We start from the raw sequence: 22690 nt of genomic DNA on the forward strand, positions 1-22690 counted from the left end.
GCATCACTGTTCTTAGTGGATGCTTGTATCACGTCCCCTTTTCCTGCCCCCCACCAGATTCCAATTGTTTTATTTTTTAAAGTTGATTTCTTCTTCTTCTTCCTTCCTTCCTTCTTTATTTTATCTTTTTATATTTCTCTTTTATTCCTTCTCTTTGTTGTAATTCATATTTTGTAATCAACTCCAGTCTTTCCATCATAAATGATTGAAAGTCCTCTATTTTATTAAAAGTTCATTTTCTCCTGTAGTATTATACTCTGTTTTGCAGGATAAGTTATTCTTGGTTATTAGCTTATATCCATTGTCTTTTAGAATGTCATAATCTGTTCCCTATTTCTTTATAGTGATAATTATTAAATCTTGTGGGATCTTTGGTACTTTATGGATGCTTACAGTATTTTTTCTCTTACCTGGAAGCTTTGGAGTTTGGCTATGACTTTTCCTGGGAATTTTCTTTTGGAGTTTATTTTAGGACATGATTAGTATATTTTTTATATTTTTATTTTATTCTGTAGTTCTAAAGGAACTGGGTATATTTATTTTAAGATTTAAAAAAATTAAAATTTGTTTCACTCAGTGAAAATCTGCCTTTTTTCTCCTTTATCTTCCTTCTCCCCCCAAAGAAAAACAAATCCCCTTTTGTAATCATGTATAAGCAAGCAAAACAAATTCTAATTCTAGCATATCCACAAAAATTTGTGTCAATCTAAATTCTAAATCTATCATCTCTCTATCATTAGGTAGGTAGCATACTTCATCATGAGTCTTCTGGAATGATTTGGTCATTGTGTTGATGAGAGTGCTTCTGCTTGCCCTTCTTTTCTTCTTTTTGCCTGGATTAGGTTTTTTTTATCCTTGTACCAACCTGTTAATTCCCTTTTCAATTCTTTTTTTTTTAGGTTTTTTTTTCAAGGCAAATGGGGTTAAGTGGCTTGCCCAAGGCCACACAGCTAGGTAATTATTAAGTGTCTGAGACTGGATTTGAACCCAGGTACTCCTGACTCCAAGGCCAGTGCTTTATCCACTATGCCACCTAGCCTCCCCTTAATTCTTTTTTTTTAAATTAGCTCTCATTTCTTTTCCAATCATTTCCTCTAGTGCTCTAATTTCATTTATAAAATCATTTTTAGCTCTTGTAAAAAAAAAGCCAAGCAAACAGAGTTTCTTGCAGGAATTCTGGTTGAACTTATCCCTAGGTTGGCTTTTTTTTTTAGGTTTTTTTTTTTTTGCAAGGCAAACGGGGTTAAGTGGCTTGCTGAAGGCCACACATAGGTTGGCTTTTTTTTGAAACTTTACTTATAGATGTGTTGGAGTTATTTTCTTCTTCTGAGTTTATGGCTTAGGCATTCCTGCTCTCATAAGAGTTTTTCTTTTTTAATTAAATTCTTGTCATTCTTCCATCAATCTATTCTGGGCTATCTGTCATTGCTGGCCTAGTTGGGAACTCTAGAGGCAGAGTCTGTAAGTCCTGGCCCATGTAGAAGAGTCCCATGATGCTGAGTTTATGCTTCAGGCATTGACTTAGAAGTGGCAGTGGGAGATTGAATGAGGATTGAGTCTGACGTCAGTTCTGTGCATCTTCATACTTTTGACCTTGTTCATATCTCTAGTTACCGAATCCATGATCCTAATGATCCTTGCTCTGGTAACTTTCCTAAAAAATGAATTTTGTAAATTTTGTATCTTGAATTTTCTAAGTTAAATTTGTGATCTTGGGGTAAACAGATAATCCAATGTAGTTTTTTCCTTTGATTTCATAATTACTACTTAGTCTAGTGTTCTTAGGTTGTTGTTGGAGTTATTGTAGGGGGAATCGAGCTGTATTTCTTCCTCTTTCTCCCTCCCCAAATAACCCAAATAACCTCCATTGCCACCCCTCAACTCCAGATCTCATCATCCACATCAGATAAAACTTAGTCATTATATGTGAATACTAGCACTTAGCCAAACAAATTCAGTGAAAAATAAAGTGTTTTTTTATATGTTAGATAAATCTACAGTTATTGCAGATTGTTGTTATTTCTAATTGTGGTACTCTTTTGGAAGTCACTTGCCAAGATAAATAATACAAGGATAAGGAGAAATAAAAACAATGTTCTCAGAGCCTATGGGTTTGGCAGCACAAACCATTGCAAGTGTTTGCCTGTTTATAGTAGAACAATTAGGAGTCTTGTGCCACAGAGGTGTCTAAACTAGGAGGAGAGGGAGGGAAGGAGAGTTTACTGTCCCATGTTGATAGTGGTTTATATATAAAATTATATGGAATTATTTTGTAAGAAAATAGCATCTTGTTTTTACTATTCCTCAACCTTGACATAAAGGTAGCTTCTTCTCCCTTTCCCTGTCCTAGCTCTGGCAGTAAAAACTTTTTTGAGTGTTCTCATCATTTAAAATTAATAGCAACAGTCTTATAAGGTTTTTTAAAAAACATTAATAATTAACTCCTTTAACAGTAAAAAGCTTTTACTTATTCATTTGCAATGAATAAATATGTTTAAAATTACAAACTCTCCCATAATAATAGCTTATGTTTCCATAGCCCTAAGGTTGCGAAATATTTACTTATGTATATGTGTATATAAAATATTTAATCCTCAAAACAACTTTGTGAAATAAATAGTATAGTATTTTTTTCATTATTTATATGGGAAAACTGGCAGATTTTTTTTATGTATGTGTTCCAGAAGATAGATCGTGAGAAGGAAAAAACCTAAATAAAAAGGAATAATCCTTCTAAAAGGCATAATGGAATAGATAGAAAGCAGAGGCAGAGGATTGGGGAGGAGGAAGTCTGAGCTGGTTGGAAATGAATCTGAGGAAAGGTGGGGGAAAGGGGTTTTGATCTTAGTGGATGGAGATTGAATAGCTCAGATTAGGAGTATAGGATATGTAGGAGTTTGTTAGCCATAGAACTGGGGAAGTATCTGTTGATTTGGGTTATCAGTTGCTTGGAGCAGGACACAGGAGGTGGATGATGACCCAGATAATCATTTGGTGATGATGGCCACTAGTTCTGGACAGTATTCAACTATGAACTAATTGCAAGCCAACATTTGAGAGGTTTGTTAGAGTCATCTGATGTTTCAGAGATCACTGAGGTAGAAAATTTCTGGTGATGATGAGATATAGATAGAAACCATTTTTTAAAAATTTTATTTTTATTTTTTGTCATTTTTTGCAAGGCAGTGGGGTTAAGTGACTTGCCCAAGGTCACACAGCTCAGTAATTATTGTCTGAGATCCTATTTGAACTCAGGCCCTCCTGACTCCAGGCTAGTGTTCTATTCACTGTCCCACCTAGCTGCCCCTATAAAATTGCATAATTATTCCATGAGGCAGTATGTTTAAGATTATATAATCTCATCTCACTGGAGATGTTTGTTCACTGAATTATGATTTAACATTATAATTTAGCTTTTATAGAAGGCAGCTATAAAATATGCCCACTTAAACAGAATCTAGGTGTATTTTGTAAAACAGTAATTGAAAACTTTCTGCATTGTCAGTCACTTTATCCTATGTGATAAATTTTGCATTGAGATTAGTGGAGGAAAAAGTTTCTCTTCTAGCAAACTTGATAATTTCTTTTTATCAAACAATAAAAACTATGTAACTTTTGCCTTAGCTGCTAGGAAATTTAAGAGGTAATTTCATTGCTCAGCTGCTGTAATGAATCTATCCCAGGTGCCTTGTAAAAATCTTTTTCTCTGCCTCCTTGAATTGTAAGTACTTTATTTCTTGGTTGCTTCAAGTATTTTTATCGTTGCCTTTTAAAATCAACTTCTTTTATAGATCATAACAATGAATTTTGATTTTTATATTTTTATGCATGTAATCTGTATATTTACCACGTGTTTGTATTTTATTATTTTTAGAGCTGTATTATAAAACGCTATTGTGAGAAGAGATTTGTGCCCAAATACCTAGCAACAATAGGAATTGACTATGGAGTCACAAAGTGAGTATATGATTTCTTTTAGATTATAAATTGCACAGAAAATCATAAATTCTATTTTATTATACTTTATAGATTTCACTCCAAAGTAGGAACTATAGTAATATAATAGGAGAAAATAGGAATAAAAATTCATTTCAAATATATAGGAACTGTCTAAGTTGACAGGTGGCACTTCTAACAAATTTTGTTTCTGTTAATGCAAAAATCTCAGTATGCAAAGAATGGAAAGAGAATTGCATGTGAAACTGAATTTTTATTTTATTATGTTTAATTTCTTTTTAAAATATAAATCTATTATAATAGTATCAAAACTGCCTTGCTTGCCTGTATCCTCTTCTGAACTTGCTTCTTTCTGTTCACATCTGTGTATTTTTAAATGTTGTATTAATGCTTTCTGTCATTTCTTCTCCTCCTTCTTAAAATTATTGGAACTTCTCCACTACTCACTCAACTACCTTTACATCAAAATAAAAGTACCTTCCTGTAACAAAAAGTATACTGTAGTCAAGTAAAACAGATCCCGATGCAACTTTTTAAGAATTCACAGATATTTCCATATGTTATCTTATCAGCAGGTGTATCTTCAGAGTATTTTTGTTATTTCTGATCTGCCAAATACTATGTGGAAAAACTTTATAATTTGTTTTTTAATTGATACCTAAAAGTTTCTGATTTCACTGACTTGAGTGCTCCTTTAATAAGTACATTATGACACTCCCTTAATGAGTTGCTATGGCCAAAAAGTATTGATTACCTGATAGCTCACCTTTGATCAACTTCTGTAAGCTCAGCTCCTCTGGTCCTTAGACAATAAACATATGCACTCTGTAACAACTTGATCCATATTTTCCTTTTTTACTTGGTTTGATTTGTTAGAGCTTTGACCTACCCTGCAAAATTTTAATGAACCCTGGGGGTTGTCTCCCCAACCCAAGAGCAATCCAAAGAAGATTTCAATGGAGGTTAAAGAATTCCACCAGGAGACCATTTGGTTAATAATTCTTTATTTGAATAATAATTCCATTGTGTCTCCTGGAGGATACATTTCTATCACATTTGTGAGATCCTGGAGGCAGCTGAGTGTAATGGAAATAGCACTGATACTAGAGTAAGGACATGTGAAGGTTCTTAAAAGGATGGATTGGTTTTTTCCTTTGAGTTTGTATCTCCAATGTCTATAATATTGCTTGGCATTCAAGTAGGTGCTTTAGAAGTATTGTTTGAGGGGCAGTTAGGTGGCATAGTAGTTAGAGCACCGGCCCTGGAGTCAGGAGAACTTGAGTTCAAATCTGACCTCAGACACTAATTGCCTAGCTGTGTGACCTTGGGCAATTCACTTAACCCCATTGCCTTAAATAAATAAAAATTAAAAAAGAAAAGAAAAAAGAAGTGTTGTTTGAATGACTGGTTGAGAGATTAGGTAGAATTATGAGGTCAGCACTTCAATTCTCTGGGTTTCATCATTCTCATGGGGAAATATTTTTTTAACCTGCCTTCCAGGTGTGGGGAGACAAGATTCAGAAGAAGTATAAAACATGGAACCTTCCACTAGGAAACAGTAATGTACTGCCCAGGAAACAAATGGTAGATGGAAGAAAAGATGTTGTATACTCTGCTAGTTTTGCCATGGTGGGCCATTCATCTTTGGCTTCAGTGACAGTAGTAATTTTGGAGGAGAACATCTATGTGATGACATTGATGATAAGTTTAGGGATAGAGTACATATAAGAGGACCAGAAATTACTTTGATTTTATGCTTATTTTAGACATACTTAAGCTTGGTATGCTTTAGTGCTGGTGCATCCATCTCGTGGGCCACATGTGGCCCTCAGAGCCCATTAATATGGCATTATTACATTTTTTATTATACTCATTGGTAATAGGGGTACATTGTAATAATAAATAAATATTAAATTCCATAATGGCCCTTGACAAGTTTTTGGTGGGCGAAATGACCCAGACACAGACCTAAAAGAATGGATACCCATATTTTAGTTCTTCAGTTTGTCTATGATCTTATGATTAGGGTTTTTACCTCTCCTGAGTGCAACCTATCATACCTTGCCATACTGTACCTCATTACTATATGCCTGTGAAACTTGGACAGTCTACCAGCACCATGTCAGGAAACTGAATTGCTTCCATTTAAATTGTCTTAGGAGGATTCTGAAGATCACCTGGCAGGGGAAGATACCAGATACTGAGGTCTTTTCTTGAGCTAAACTACCCAACATTCGAACATTACTACAGAGAGTATGACTACAATGGTCTGGACATGTTGTTAGAATACTAGATGTACACTGGCCAAAAAAACTATTTTATGGAGAACTTACACACAGCAAACACTCACAAGGGGTCAGAAGAAGTGATACCGAGACACCCTGAAGGTTTCATTGAAGAACTTTAGAATTGAGTGAAAAGGGGCAGCTAGGTGATGCAGTGGATAAAGCACTGGCCCTGGAGTCAGGAGTACCTGGGTTCAAATCCGGGCTCAGATACTTAATAATTACCTACTGTGTGGCCTTGGGCAAGCCACTTAACCCCATTTGCCTTGCAAAATCCTAAAAAAAAAAAAAAAAAAAAAGAATTGAGTGAAAAGCATGGGAGACACTGGCATAGGAATGTCCGACATAGCATGCCCTCATCAATGATGATGCTGCACTCTATAAGGAAGGCAGAATTGAAGCAGCTCAAAGGAAGCATGACATCTATAAATTTAGAGTCCCCATCCCAGGTGTTCATATGAACTATTTGTGCCCAAACTGTGTCAAAGTATTCCAAGCTCATTGGGCTGATCAGCCACAGTCAGACATGCTGTCATTTGTCACAAACATGGTGATATCACCAACCAACAGTACAATTCTTTCTGAGTCATTCCAGAAACCAGAAGGTAATAAATAGGTAAGGGAGAAGCCAGGAAAGCCAGTGGCAGGGCAGTGAAGCCAATCAGTGCACCCAAGATATGAACACCATGTAAAGCCTTCAAAGCTCTGTGTCCAGAGGCAGAAAGAGGGGAGGTTCACTCAGAAAGCCCCAGAGTGGTCATAAAGCTCCAGGCAGTGGACCTTGACTGTGAGCTATTCAGACAAGGATATCCTTGATGGACCAGGGGCTCTGCGTCCCTAATGCTGTGTCTTGATGCTAGAGAAGACTCTTAAGATCCAACAGTCTGAAACTTCCCCTTTAGGAGGGGAAACTCTGCACAGGAATCCAGGGGACTCAGGATGAAATCAAGCAGAGCCAACCACCCCATCCAGAAACACAGTAGAAGGTAGAGCCTGGTCTTCAAACCAAGCCTCAATTCAGGAACTAAAACTGTAGTCAATCAAAGGAAAAATATCAATATAATTAAATTATTATAAATCTAAAGATCACTCAAAAGAGAGAATCAAACTGCAATAATTGCAGGCAGAGAATCAAAAGAAAAAAATGTTTTTTCCTCAAGAATTACGTCAATATCTAGAAGAAATGAAGCATGAAATTTTAAAAAACTGAAATAAAAATTCTGGAAGAAAGAATTGGAAGGAGAATAAATAATTTAGAAGAGAAAGTAGTCAGTCTTACTCAAGAGATAAATTCTCTGAAAGCAAGAATAGACCTAAAAGAAATCAGTGACTTTGAGACAGCAAGAAATATTAGAACAGAATCAAAAGATTGAAGACAAATAAAAGGTGAGCTGTTATCCAAAACAACTGGCCTGGAAAACCAGTTAAAAAAAAAAAAGGAAGTTTCACTGGACTCCTGGAAAACTGTGACCAGAAAAAAAAATCCCAATAGAACCTCAGCAATGTATTTCAAGAACTCAAAAAAGAAAATTGCCCAGTTCTTTTAGAACTAGAAGATAAGAAAAAATATATATCTATCACCTCCTGAAAGAAACTCAAAAGGAAAGGTCTCTGAGATGGTAAAGCTAGGTGATGCAGTAGATAAAGTTCTGGAGGTAGTCAGGAAGACCAGAATTCAAATCCAGCCTTAGGTATTTGATAGCTGTGTGATTCTGGGCATGTCACTTAACCTCAGTTTACCTCAGTTTCTTCAACTATAAAAATGGAAATAGTTATAGCACCTACCTCTCTGGGTTGTTGAGAGGATCAAATGAGATAACATCTTGAAGTACTTTATAAAACATTAATATGCTATATAAATGCTAGCTAATGCTAGTCCAAAATTCCCACATCAAAGGAAAAATAGTTCAAGCATCCAGAAAGAAGCATTTGAAGACTCCAAAATCCAATTGTCAGTATCATAAATTACTTAGCATTTTCTACCAAAAATGAGAGAAAATTTTAGAATAAAATGTTTCAAAGAAGAAATAAGAGGCTTCTCACCAAGAATTTAATCCTAAAGGGGGGAGGGGGAATGAATCTTTAATTAGATAGCATTTTTAAATATTTCTGAGGCAAAGACCAGAGCCACGTGGAAACTTTCAAATGCAAATTCAAGAGTCAAAGAAAACCCAAGGTAAATCTTGAAAAAGGCTATATGATGTTATTATATTAACATTCCAACAGAAGATAAAGAAACAAGTGTCCCTTTAGAACTTGAATATCTTCATAGAGCCCTGAGTTAAATAAGGTAAAGATGAAGTATATTGAATATAATGTCAAGCTCTCTACATTCTGGCTTCTGACTTCATTCAGTGGAATTAATGTTCTCTCCAAAGTTACCAATGATGGCTTAATTATCAAATCAACTGCCTTTTCTCAGTCTTCATCCATTCTCTGCAATTTTTGATATTATCAATCATCTTCTTTTCCTTAATATTGTCTTCTCTCTAGTTTTCTGTGGTAAGATTATACCTGTTCTCCTCGCTCTCCTTTGTTGGCTCTACCCATGAGAGCTCCTTGACCTCTAGGGCTCTCTCTTGGCTGCTCTTCTATTCTATCTTTCTTCTGTTTTACTTAGTCATCTCATCTATGGATTCAATATGAATCTCCAAGCTGATAGTTCATAAATCTACTTATTTAACCCTAAACCCTCTCCTAACCTCCAGACTTGCATCTCTAGCCGCTTATTAGGCAACTCAAAACTAGATGTCCCAAAGATATATTAAATTCAACATGTCCAAAACTAACTCTTTTTTCTTCCTTAATTCCCTGTCAAGGACACCACCATCCGCCTGGTCATCCAGTCTTGCAACCTGGGTAACATCCTCAATTTCTCACTCTCACCCCCATATTCAATTGGTTGCCAAGTCTTTGTGATTTTATCTTTGTAACATCTCATCTATATCCCCTTCTCTCTTCTGACCCCACCTTCCCCACCCTTGTGCAGACTCTTATGACTTCAGACATGGACTCTTAAATTGCCTCAAGCTTCTCCCCACTCCATGTTCCATTCAAATATCGGATTAATATTCCTAAAGTACAGATTTGATTTTTAAAGCCCCTCACAACCTGGCTCCCTCCCTACCTTTCCAGTCTTCTGATGTCACGCTTCCCTCAGTCTACTCTGGGATCCCGTGACTCAGGCCTTAAATGTAGCATTCCATTTTCTAATTTTGGGTATTTTCACTGACTCTTCCCCCATTTTCTATAGATTTGTTTCTCTTGTCTCCTGCACATTCCAGTTATAATCCGTTTTCTCTAGGAAACCTTTCCCATTCTAGTACTAGTCTAATGCTAGTACCTTGGTCCTGCACATATCTTGTTTTGTGAGTTTTTGGAATGCAGGGACTGTGCATTTTTTTAATATCTTCATTGCTTTGCATAGTGCCTGGCATGTAAGTAGGAGTTTAATTAACGTTTGTTGACTGACAGACAAACTTTTTCAATGTGTTGATCATTTTTTTTTTATGTTTTTGCAAGGCAAATGGGGTTAAGTGGCTTGCCCAAGGCCACACAGCTAGCTAATTATTAAGTGTCTGAGACCGGATTTGAACCCAGGTACTCCTGACTCCAGGGCCGGTGCTTTATCCACTGTACCACCTAGCCACCCCTGTTGATCATTTTCAATGAAATTTTTTCTCTTCCTCTTTTTTTTTAAATTTATTTTTATTAAAGATATTATTTGAGTTTTATAATCCCCCCGAATCTTGCTTCCCCCCCACCATGGAAAGCACTCTGTCAGTCTTTACTTTGTTTCCATGTTGTACATTGATCCAAATTGGGTGTGATGAGAGAGAAATCATATCGTTAAAGAAGAGAAGAGAAGTCTAAGAGGTAATAAGATCAGACAATAAGATATCTGTTTTTTTCTAAATTAAAGGGAATAGACCTTGCACTTTGTTCAAACTCCACAGCTCCTTATCTGGATACAGATGGCACTCTCTTTTGCAGACAGCCCAAAATTGTTCCCAATTGTTGCACTGATGGAATGAGCGAGCCCTTCAAGGTTGAACATCACTCTCATGTTGCTGTTAGGGTGTACAGTGTTTTTCTGGTTCTGCTCATCTCACTCAGCATCAGTTCATGCAAATACCTCCAGGCTTCCCTGAAATCCCATCCCTCCTGGTTTTTAATAGAACAATAGTGTTCCATAACACACATATACCACAGTTTGCTAAGCCATTCCCCAAATGAAGGACATTTGATTTCCAATTCTTTGCCACCACAAACAGGGCTGCTATAAATATTTTTGTACAAGTAATGTTTTTACCCTTTTTCTTCATCTCTTCAGGGTATAGACCCAGTAGTGGTATTGCTGGGTCAAAGGGTATGCACATTTTTGTTGCCCTTTGGGAGTAGTTCCAAATAGCTCTCCAGAAGGGTTGGATGAGTTCACAGCTCCACCAACAGTGTAATAGTGTCCCAGATTTCCCACAACCCTTCCAACAATGATCATTATCCTTCCTGGTTATATTGGCCAATCTGAGAGGTGTGAGGTGGTACCTCAGAGAAGCTTTAATTTGCATTTCTCTAATAATTAGTGATTTAGAGCATTTTTTCATATGGCTATGGATTACTTTGATCTCCTCATCTGTAAATTGCCTTTGCATATCCTTTGACCATTTGTCAATTGGGGGATGGCTTTTTGTTTTAAAAATATGACTCAGTTCTCTGTATATTTTAGAAACAAGTCCTTTGTCAGAATCATTAGTTGTAAAGATCTCTTTTTCTTTCTTAAAAAAAACTCATATAAGATATAGTCTTCTGAGAAGATGAGGGGGGGAGATTCAAGGATAAATCTAGGCTATTTAGAAAAAAATTTTTTTAAAAAGATAGGTTTTTGTTTCAGGAAGCAGCTTGGAATCATGGAATAATTTTCCATTGTTATCCTGTCTCCTTGTTTGGTTTGTTATCTTTTTCTCAAACTTATCTCTTTCTTTTCTAGTTTGTTCTTACCTCAAAATTGCTCTTCTCCATCCCTTGATCCTTTATCATGTTTTGACTTACTTGTGGCTTGCATCACAGTAATATACTTTCCTGATTTAATTCTTTTCCATTGTATATTTCTTAAGTCTAGCCATGAGTTACATTCCAGCAGGTATCAGTAATAAGTATTAGGTTGAAATTATCTTCTTATATAAGATTTCTAATTCACCTATTAAGTTACTTGTACTTTGTATAAGTATCTGAAACTGTGAGTTTAATTATACTTTTGGCTTTTTTCTCACTTGAATTATTGGATCTTTCTTTTGATTTTCTTCTCACATTGGACCCTTTGGTATCTGGTTGGTGGGTATATGTGAGTAATTGTCTTTATTTAATAATCCTAAATAATAGGCAGGCCAATTCTCTACATTTTCAGTGTCAAGCCTTCTTGATCCAAATTAGCAAGACTATAGGCAAATATTCCTATATTTCCCCCAAGTTGGTTTTGTTTGTGCAAAACGTTTTAAAGTTTATGTGGTCAAAGTTGTCAATTTTACCTCCTATAATACTCTCTTCCTCTTGTTTGATCATAAACTTTTCCCCCATCATAGACTGGTAATTTCTTTCTTGATCTATAATTTGTTTATGATATCACCCCTTATAACAAAATCATGTACCCATTTGGAACTTCTCTTTGTGTGTGTATATATATATTGTACAAGATGTTGTTTCATATTTAGAAATAAGTATTTTTTAAGGTAATTTTGACTTTTGGAAATGCATAAATAACCAGGAGTGGTAGTAAACACCTGAAGTCTCAGCTATTGGGGAAGCTGAAGATGGTGGATCTTTTGAGCTTGGGAGTTCTGAACTATAGTAGACTTGAACAATTTGATGTCTGCACTAAATTTCGTATTAATTTGTTTAGCACCAGGAAAGGGTGAGAAAAGAAGTTTCCTAAGGAAAGACTAACTGACCCAAAGGGAAAATAAGCAGGTCAAAGCTCTTGAGCTAATCAGAGGAAGATTGCAAGTAACCTTTACATTCCCAGCTCATGTGTGATAGGAGAGTTAGAGTTAAAGAAAATTTATAAATGACATGCAAATTTAAAGAGCCCTGGATGTGCTTTGCATACACTTTGACTTCTTTTGAAATGATTTCCATTTGTACATTTCAGAATATACATCAAAGATAGAGAAATCAAAGTCAACATCTTTGATATGGCTGGACATCCATTCTTCTATGAGGTAAGAAACAAAAAGTTTGCTGTGTTTGTTTTATTTTTATTTTTTTAGGTTTTTGCAAGGCAAATGGGGTTAAGTGGCTTGCCCAAGGCCACACACCTAGGTAATTATTAAGTGTCTGAGACCGGATTTGAACCCAGGTATTCCTGACTCCAGGGCTGGTGCTTTATCCACTGCACCACCTAGCTGCCCTGGTTGTTTTATTTTTAATAAAGTTTTATTTGCAGTATCCTGAATGTGGGAACTTTGTTTTTTGTTAGTCAAGAAGCATTTATCAATGCTTATTCTATGCTGGTGCTCGTTGTGTGGGAAAAACAAAGTTCTTGCCCTCAAAGAGCTTATATTCTGGTGGGGGAGATAGCATGCAAATAACCATCCATATAACCTACAAGGCACCAGCAGATGTTCTCCAAGAGATGTTGTGGGGGTTCAATTTTTTCAGTCATGACTGACTCTTTGTAACCCTTTTGGGGTTTTCTTGGCAAAGACACTGGAGTGCTTTGTCATTCCTTCTCCATTTCATTTGAGAGTTGAGGAAACCGAGGCAAACAGGGTTAAGTGACTTGAAGCTAGATTTGAACTCAAAAAGAGTCATCTTGACTCTAGACCTAGCGCTCTATCCACGGTGCCCACTTTTCCAAGGGAAGGCATTAGTAATATGGAGGTGGGGGAAGGATGAAAGACTTACTCCAGAATGTGGAATTATCAGAATCAAGAATCAGAGGTGAGAAGAAGAAAACATTTTAGGTTGGAAGGATAACCAGCAAAAATTAAGATGTTTGAAAACAAGCAGTAGTTATATTACATATGTAGAGCTAGGTAGGCATGAATTTTGTCATTTTTCCTTTTAGCTGTAACCTGATTACAAATACTTATTTGTATGTGTTTCATACCTCATCTCTTGAAATTGGATTAGTAATAGATTTGTTGATTATATTATAAAAAGGCAAAACAGTTATTTTTATTGCCTTTCACATATGTTCCTAACTCTTAAAATTAATATAAATGTTTTAAAATAATTAAATCCATGTTAGGTCTTAGGAACTCAGTAATATGAAAAATAAATTTCAAGCCTTCCTTCATAGTAGGGTGCTGAAGTAACCTTTCTTGAGTTCTGCCCTAAGCTATCTAAGTTATCTCTGAGCAGGAAATTACAATAATTCTGGTTTCCCTTACCTAAATTTTCTAGGTTTTAGAGCTCAAAATGACTCTTCCCTCTCCTTCCCCTCCTTGGAACATATTCATGGTACACTGAAGACCACCATCTCTGGATTAAGAGAACCTTGGGGGGTGGCTAGGTGGCACCGTGGATAGAGCACTAGGCCTGGAGTCAGGAGTACCTGAGTTCAAATCCGGTCTCAGACACTTAATAATTACCTAGCTGTGTGGCCTTGGGCAAGCCACTTAACCCCATTGCCTTGCAAAAAAAGAAAAAGAAAGAGAACCTTGGATATAGTATCCAAGATATATTTTAAAAAAGTAAAAATAGAAGTAATAAAATTTATTTAAAATGAAAAATATCCTAGAGAAGGAAAGGAAGGGACTTAGTGTTGCTCAAGATCACAGTACCTCAGGTGAAAGTCATTGAAAGAGTAAGAAGATGCAAGCAAAGTGAATTTTATAAGCCACATTATCTGGGCTAGGATGGAATGGTGTTTTCTAGGGATATAATACTCCTATCCATTGTGTCCATCTTTCTTCCCATTCTACTTACTTAACTCTGCTTCAATTAATAATAATAATCATTGATATTTATATAGGGCTTTAAGGTTTGCACAACTCTTTTTAAAAATTACATAAATATTTTATTTTTTTCCAATTAAATACAATAGTAGTTTCTACCAATCATTTTTTCCCCAAGGCTTTGAATTTTATAATTCCCCCCTCCCCCCTCCCTCCCAACAGAAGACAATCTGATAGTCTTTACATTTCTTCCCATGAAATGCATAGAGCAAAATTGGATGTGTCAAGAGAAAAAACATCCTTAAGGAAGAAAGAAAATATTAGAGATAGCAAAATTATGTAATACATAAGACAACTTTTTAAAAATTGAAGATAATAATCTTTGGTTTTCAGTTAAACTCCATAGTTCCCTTTCTGGATACAGATGGTATTCTCCATCCCAGATCCCTAAAATTGTCCCTGATTATTGCTCGGATGGAGTGGGCAAGTCTATCAAGGTTGATCGTAACCCCATGTTGTTGTTAAGGTGTACAGTGTTCTTCTGGTTCTGCTCATCTCACTCAGCATCAGTTCATGCAAGTCTTTCCAGGCTTCTCTGAATTCCCATCCCTCCTGGTTTCCAATAGAACAATAGTGTGCCATAACATACATATACCACAATTTGTTCAGCCATTCTCCAATTGATGGACATCCCCTCCATTTCCAGTTCTTTTCCACTACAAACAGAGCTGCAATGAGTATTTTTGTACATGTGGGGTTTTTACCCTTTTTCATGATCTCTTCAGGATACAGACCATGTGTTGGTATTGCTGGATCAAAGAGCATGCACATTTTTATTGCCCTTTGGGCATAATTCCAGATTGTTCTCCAGAAAGACTGGATCAGTTCACAGCACCACCAACAATGTATTAGTGTCCCAAATTTCCCCACATCTTTTCCAACATTGATCATTGTCCTTTCTGGTCATATTGGCCAATCTGAGAGGTATGAGATAGTACCTCAGAGATGCTTTAATTTGCATTTCTGTAATCAGTAATGATTTAGAGCACTTTTTCATATGAAACTAGATAGCTTTGATTTCTTTGTCTGAAAATTGCCATTGCATATCCTTTGACCATTTGTCAATTGGGAAATGGCTTGATTTTTTTTTTTTAATGAATTTGACTCAGCTCTCTGTATCTTTTAGAAATGAGTCCTTTGTCAAAGACACTAGTTGTAAATTTACCACATTTCTTTTGATCTTGGTTAGAGTGGTTTTGTTTGTGCAAAACCAAAAAGGTTTAATGTAATCAAAATTATCCAGTTGTTTTTTAAAATGTTCTCTATCTCTTCCTTGGTCATAAACTGCTCCCCTTGCCATAGATCTGACAGATAAACTATTCCTTGTTCTCCTAATTTGCTGATAATATTGTCTTTTATGTTTAAATCTTGTACCCATTTTGATATTATCTTGGTATAGGGGTGAGATGCTGGTCTAATCCTAGTTTCTGTCATACTATCTTCCAGTTTTCCCAGCAGTTTTTATCAAAGAGTGAGTTCTTAGCCCAGAAGCTGGACTCTTGGAGTTTTATCAAACAGCAGATTACTGTAATCATTTCCTGCCATCTCTTTTGCACCTAGTCTATTCCACTGATTCACCACTCTATTTCTTATCCAGTACCAAACAGTTTTGATGAGTGATGCTTTATAATATAATATAATATAATATAATATAATATAATATAATATAATATAATATAATATAATATAATTTTAGATCTGGTAAGGCTGCTGCCTTCTTTTGCATTTTTTCATTAAATCTCTTGATATTCTTGGCTTTTTGTTTCTCCATATGAATTTATTTATAATTTTTTCTAGCTCTCTAAAGTAATTGTTTGTTACTTTGTTTGGTATGGCACTAAATAAGTAGTTTAGTTTAGGTAGAATTGTCATTTTTATTATATTAGCTTGATCTATCCATGAGCAGTTGATATTCACCCAGTTATTTAGATCTGATCTTATTTATGTGAAAAGTATTTTATAGTTGTTTTCATATAGTTTCTGAATCTGCCATGGCAGGGAGATTCCCAAGTATTTTATGTTGTCTGAAGTTATTTTAAATTAGATTTCTCTGATTCTTGCTGCTGTATAATGTTAGTAATAGATAGAAGTACTGAGGATTTATATGGGTTTATTTTATATCCTGCAACTGCTTAAAGTTGGTCCTAGTTTCCTAGTTTTTTTAGGGTTGTCTAGGTATACTATCATATCATCTGCAAAGAGTGAGAGTCTTGTTTCTTCCTTCCTAATTCTAATTCTTTCAAATTCTTTTTTTTGGGGGGGGGGGCAAGGCAATGGGTTAAATGACTTGCCCAAGGTCACACAGCTAGGTAATTATTAAATGTTTGAGACAGATTTGAACTCAGGTCCCCCTGATACCAGGGCTGGTACTCTTTTCACTGCGCCACCTAGCTGCCCCCTTAAATTCTTTTTCTTGTCTTATTGCTGAAGCTAAGATTTCTAATATAATGTTGAATAGTAGTGGTGATAATGGGCATTCTTATTTCACACCTGATCTTATTGGGTATGCCTCTAGCTTATCCCTATTGCATATAATGCTTGAGGATGATTTTTTTTCCTTTGAAATCTATATGTTTTATATTAGGTATTCTTTTTTTTTAAATTTATTTTTTATTCTCATTTTGTACAAATGTTTTTTTACATTAATAAAATGTTCTTGTTTACAAGTAAACAAAATACCCCTCCTCCCCCATGAATATAGATAGACTTGCTTGGGCAAAAAAAGTAAAGGGGAGAGAAAAAAATTAAAATAAAAAAAATAATAGTAATAATTGTAGGTATGGCCAGGTGGCGCAATGGACGAAGCACCAGCCCTGGAGCCACGAGCACCTGAAGTCCATATCCAGCCTCATAAACCCAACAATCACCCAGCTGTGTGACATGCAAGCCACCCGATCCCCACTGCCCTGCAAAAACCAAAAAAAAGAAAGAAAAAAAGACATAAAATAAAATAGTAATAATAGTAGGGGTGGCTGGGTGGCAGACAGAGCATTGGCCCTTGAGCCAGGAGTACCTGGGTCCAAATCCGGCCCCAGACACCCAAAGACCACCCTGCTATGTGGCCCCAGGCAGGCCACCCAGCCCCACTTGCCCTGCACCCTCCCCCAGATAATAATAACAAAAAATGTACTTGAGTTTTTGTTCCAACACCAACAACTCTGTCATGGGTGGATCTCATTCTTTATGATAAATCCATCACAAAAGTTATTTCCATATTTTTCCACTGTTGCCATTGCTGATCGCAACTCCCTCCTTTCTTATTTCTCCACTACCATGTACTCTATTTTCTCTCTCCTTTCACTCTGACTCTGCTGTAGGGTCGCTGAGTGGGGCAGCAGACAGATCCCTGGTCCTGGGGCCAAGAAGCCCTGAGCCCCCATACCACCCCTTAGGCCCAGAATCCACCTGGCCCTGTGGTCCTGGGCAGGCCTTCCAATCCTAGCCCCTTGCAAGAAGTAAGAAAGAAAATGTGTTATATCTGGCCACTCTCCCACCATGGTCCATCCTCTCCTCCTTTATTCACATCCCCACCCCTTCCCCCTGCTCCCCGCTCCTTCTTACTCCAGATGTCTATACCCCATTGAGTATATATGCGGTTTCCTCTCCTAGCCATCTCTGATGAGAGCAAAGATTCCCTCATTCCCCCTTGCCTCCCCACTTCCATATCATTGCAATAGCTCATTGTAATAAACATAATCTTATGTGAAATATCTTGGACTATTCCCCCTTTCCTTTTTCTTTCTCCCATCCCATTTCCCTTTTTTTCTATTGACTCCATTTTTACACCATATTTATCTTCTAATTCAGCTTTCTCCTGTGCTTCAACTATAAAAGCTCTATTAACTGAGATGGTTCATATGAGTATTATCAGTGTCATTTTTCTATGCAGGAATACATGCAGTTCATCCTCCTATTTCCCCCCTCTCCTCCAATCTCCATGCTTCACCTGAGTCCTGTATCTGAAGATCAAACCTTCTATTCAGCTCTGGCCATTCCAAAAGGAACATTTGAAATTCCCCTGGTTCATTGAAAGTCCATCTTTTTCCCCTGGAAGAGGACATTCAGCCTTGCTGGGTAGTTCATTCTTGGTTGCATTCTAAGCTCTTTTGCCTTCCAGTATATTGTATTCCAAGCCCTACGAGCTTCCAATGTAGTTGCTGCTAAGTCCTGCGTGATCCTGACTGCAGCTCCACGATATTTGAACTGTGTCCTTCTGGCTGCTTGTAATATTTTCTCTTTGACTTGGGAGTTCTGGAACTTGGCTATAATATTCCTAGGGGTTTGAGGATGATTTCAGATAGATACTGCTTATCATTTTAAGGAATGGTTTGCACAACTTTTGCAATATATCTTCTTTGAACCTTACAAGAACCCTGTAAGGTGAGAACTATAGTTATTGTCCCATTTTACAGAAGAGGAAGTTGAAATTTAAGGGAGTTTAAGTGATGCCCAGGATCATATAACCAGTAATCACCTGTGGTGAGATTTTTGAGCCTGTATGTTTCTGACTTGCTGTTTTGCTTCTTAGTTTGTACAAACCTTCTTATATTTCTACATATTCCTAATATACATTTCTTAGAGCAAAGTAATATACCATTCTATTTATATAGCACACTTGTGAAACCATTTCCCTATGTATAGGTATCCATTTTATTTAAAATCCTTCTTTCTTACCTTTCAAGTCATATTCCCTTCATGATCTATAATCAAATAACAAAAATAAAGTATTCTCTCAATAATTTCATAACTCACTTTATTTCTAATTTAGTACAGCTATAAAATCTAGAAGATTAGTAGCCGTTTCCTAAGAGACAAGTAGTCAAAGCATGTGAACAAATTTCTAAAAGAAATAATCCAAGCTATCAAATAATTTAATTTCATTAATTTATAAAAGTTCAAAATCACCAATAATCAGAAATTTACAAATTGAAATATCTCTGAGGTTCAATATATATACTTATAAAATTAGCAAAGATGATAAAAAATGAGAAAGTTTATTGAAGGAGGGTCTACAATAAAGAGATGCATGCTAATCCACTCCTAGTGCTGTAATGAATTAGTTCAGCTATTCTGGAAAAGAATTTGGAATTGTATAAGAAAAACTGCTAAATTGTTCACCTCCTTTTATTCAGAAGTCCACTATTGAGACCTTAACCAAGATACTTATTAAAAACAAGAAAAGTACATATTCCAAAAATATTAAAAACTTAATATTTATTTTTGTTTTTAAGGTTTTTTTAAAGTTGTTTGCACAACTTTAGCAATATTTTGAACTTTTTGAACTCTCTTGCAACTTTTTGAAATCTCTTGATCATCTCATTAGTTTTTACATCACCTTCATTTCCAAGTTTATCCCTTCCTTTTCTCTTACCCAGGGATCCATGCTTTGTAACAAAAACATAAAGAAAGGGAAAAAATAGTTCAGCACCAACAAACACAGCAGACATTTCAGACAGTATATGTAGTATTCCATACCTCTTGTCTTTTCAAAGAAGGAAGAGTGATACCCAGAAAAAGAAGCATTTTCTCGGGTCTTCTCTGGGGTCAAGCTTAGCTATTAATAATTACAATCAACAATAATAATAAATAATCAATTTATATAGGTCCATGCTGCTCTGAGTTCCTCATATTTATCATTTTTTATGGTGTAGTCATATTTCATTATATTGATGTACTGCAACTTGTTTATCTATTCTCCATACAATCAACATCTACTCATTATTTTCAGTTTTTTTGATCCCACAAAATGTGCCAGCATTATTTATTTATTTGGTTTTTGCAAAGCAAATGGGGTTAAGTGGCTTGCCCAAGGCCACACAGCTAGGTAATTATTAAGTGTCTGAGACCGGATTTTGAACCCAGGTACTCCTGACTCCAGGGCTGGTGCTTTATCCACTATGCCACCTAGCTGCCCTAGGTTACTCTTTCTAGTTAACATTCTTCCCAATTGTAGCCCTTGTTCCAAGGAACACTTTTTTTTTCCCTCAAAAGCCAAAACTACTGTCCTTTAACCTGGTCCCAAACTAGCCATAATTTCTTCTTCCCCAATTCTCATCAAGATTTACCATCTACCATAACCCTATCAACTTTCTACTTACCCCAATCCCTGATAGCTTAAGATATCACCGAATGCTTAACAGTCCATCTGTCTCTCTGTATTTCCTATAGTAGATTCTTCACTCTTACTATCCAAACTTCTTAAGATGCCTTACTTCTGATCACCTGTCTAATATCTTTAGAAAGTTGCTCTGAGGGAATGACCAAGGGAGAAACTTCTCTAGGGAATTTAAGTACCATATCTTGTTACTGACCATTTCAAATATGCATTCAGTTTAAATAAGCTTTAGTGATAGAGTTATCAATTGTCTGACAGATACTCAACTTTAGATAATTACAACAGGCCAGATGAAATTAACCTGATAGCTAGACCTGACCCACAAACTGAAGTTTCTTCCTCCTCCTGGTTTTTAAAGACTTATAACCTGAAATTCTGGCCTCATTCTTCAGTCTTGCTTTTGTGAAAAACACGATGCTGTTGTAAGCATGCCAAGCTTGGGGTTAAATTTTTTTTTCTGGAAATAGCATGAGTGGTGCTTTTTTGCACATAGACAGAGGCCCTTTCCTCTCTTCCTTGCTCTGCAGTTTACTGATAGCGATGGGGCCTGAATTTCTGGTTTCATTAGCAGGAAGTTCCTGGATAAGGAAATTCCTTCAGCATCTTCTTTGCTATTTAGGGTCTTGAAGCATTTCCTAGAGCACTGAGTTTATTAAGTAGGCTTACACAGCTAGTTTGTTTTCAGAGGATTTTGAATCTAAGTCTTCCTAATTTTGAGGTGGGCTCTCTATTCACTATTTTTTAAGAAAGATTTTATTGATTTTGAGTTTTACAATTCCCCCCCATTCTTGTTTCCTTCCCCCATTCCCCACAGAAGGCATTCTGTTAGTCTTTACATTGTTTCCATGGTATTCACTATTTCATGATATCTTACTTAACTTACTGATGATATTAATTTTCTTTTAAAAAAATGTTTTATTGCTGCCTTCTCTTTTACATTAGTCACTTCCTGATCACCTTGCTCTAAAATTGCAGTTAAGTTTATCATCTGAAACCAAGACTAATTTTAGTGTTTTCATTCGCACCCTAGTAGCCATTATGTGTCATCCTCTAATTCTACTTTCTTCCTTCTACATCAGGACATAACTGTTTTCCCATGCTCTTTTGACATTCGCTCAAGTCATCATTAGTGTAAACTTTTCAGAGTTAAATAGTGAGACCTTTGGTTACTCTAGTGCCATGTTTCATTTCTTGTACATATTCATTCAAGTTATTCATGAGATAAGATTGAAGAATACCTCTTAGATGGAAATAACTATAATTTGCTCATTTTTTTATGGAGCTTTATTGAAAATGAACAGTATTTGAAACAATGTGTCAGAGTGGCAACTTAAAGAGCACTTAACTTGGAGGTACAAGATTTATGTTGAAGTTCAGGCTCTGAATCTTTTTGTTTTTAATGACTGTGTTTTAGGTTCTTTATCTAAGGAGGTAATACTTGATGCTTGATTCTCTATACTTCAGAGAATGTTTGTGAGGAAAGGGCTTTGTAAACTATTTCAAAATATGAGCAAAATTTTTTATTAGTTCAAATTTTATATGAATTTTATTAGTAGATTCATTATTAGTAGATTGGATTTTTATTATTCTTTTAAATTATTATTGACAGTATATATTTCTTTTGTCATAAATTGTTTGTTTTGTCTTTTGACCACACTACTTACTTTCTAGTTCTATATCAATTTCCTTTGTTTTTGGATTTCAAAATTTTTAAAAAGAGATTTAATACAAAGACTTTTTCTGTTGTATATTTCTTGTTATTGTAATTGCATTGCTTTTGTTTGTGCAAAATCTATGAAGATTTTTAGAACAGATTAGAAACCTAAGTATATGTCCTTACCTTTTTATAGGTTCGAAATGAGTTTTATAAGGATACACAGGGTGTCATCCTAGTTTATGATGTTAGCCAGAAGGACACTTTTGAAGCTCTTGATGGCTGGCTGGCAGAAATGAAGCAAGAGCTTGGACCTCATGGAAACATGGACAATATTATATTTACAGTCTGCGCCAATAAGGTAATTACATTGGAACTGAATATATCAAAGGATTAGATATAATATGTTGAGAGTAAGGTTTTTAGCTTTGAAAACCAAGAGGAGCTAAAACAACTTATATCAGTATTATATTTTACCAGAGATTTGGCAGCATTTTAAGTGATTTGCCAGTCCCTTGAAGAGGAGAGGGATATCAGTAACAGTGATGCTGACTCTTAAGGAAGAAAAGGAATGGGTCTGAACTTCAAGTACCAATCGTTGCACACACTGCCTAATAATCATTGGAGGTCAGATTTTTAACTCTTATAAGATTCTCACAGGGGATGGGGTATCATAATGAGGATGGATCATTCTCTATCCCATTGAAAGCTGCAGATTCTCATA

The 22690-nt window shown here is 35.9% G+C and overlaps 1 protein-coding gene across 3 annotated transcripts in view; it reads left to right on the top strand.

Moving 5' to 3' along the window:
* Positions 1 to 22690, top strand: part of DNAJC27 (DnaJ heat shock protein family (Hsp40) member C27) — a 56861-nt gene that overhangs the window by 6558 nt on the left and 27613 nt on the right. For all 3 annotated transcript variants that reach the window (XM_074209966.1, XM_074209965.1, XM_074209964.1), the window contains exons 2-4: positions 3875 to 3957; positions 12388 to 12457; positions 22163 to 22327. In XM_074209966.1, coding sequence (XP_074066067.1) covers positions 3875 to 3957; positions 12388 to 12457; positions 22163 to 22327 — 318 coding nt within the window. The remainder of the gene's footprint in view (positions 1 to 3874; positions 3958 to 12387; positions 12458 to 22162; positions 22328 to 22690) is intronic.

The sequence above is a fragment of the Macrotis lagotis genome, chromosome 1 (genome assembly GCF_037893015.1).
Source record: "Macrotis lagotis isolate mMagLag1 chromosome 1, bilby.v1.9.chrom.fasta, whole genome shotgun sequence".
Taxonomy (NCBI): Eukaryota; Metazoa; Chordata; class Mammalia; order Peramelemorphia; family Peramelidae; genus Macrotis; species Macrotis lagotis.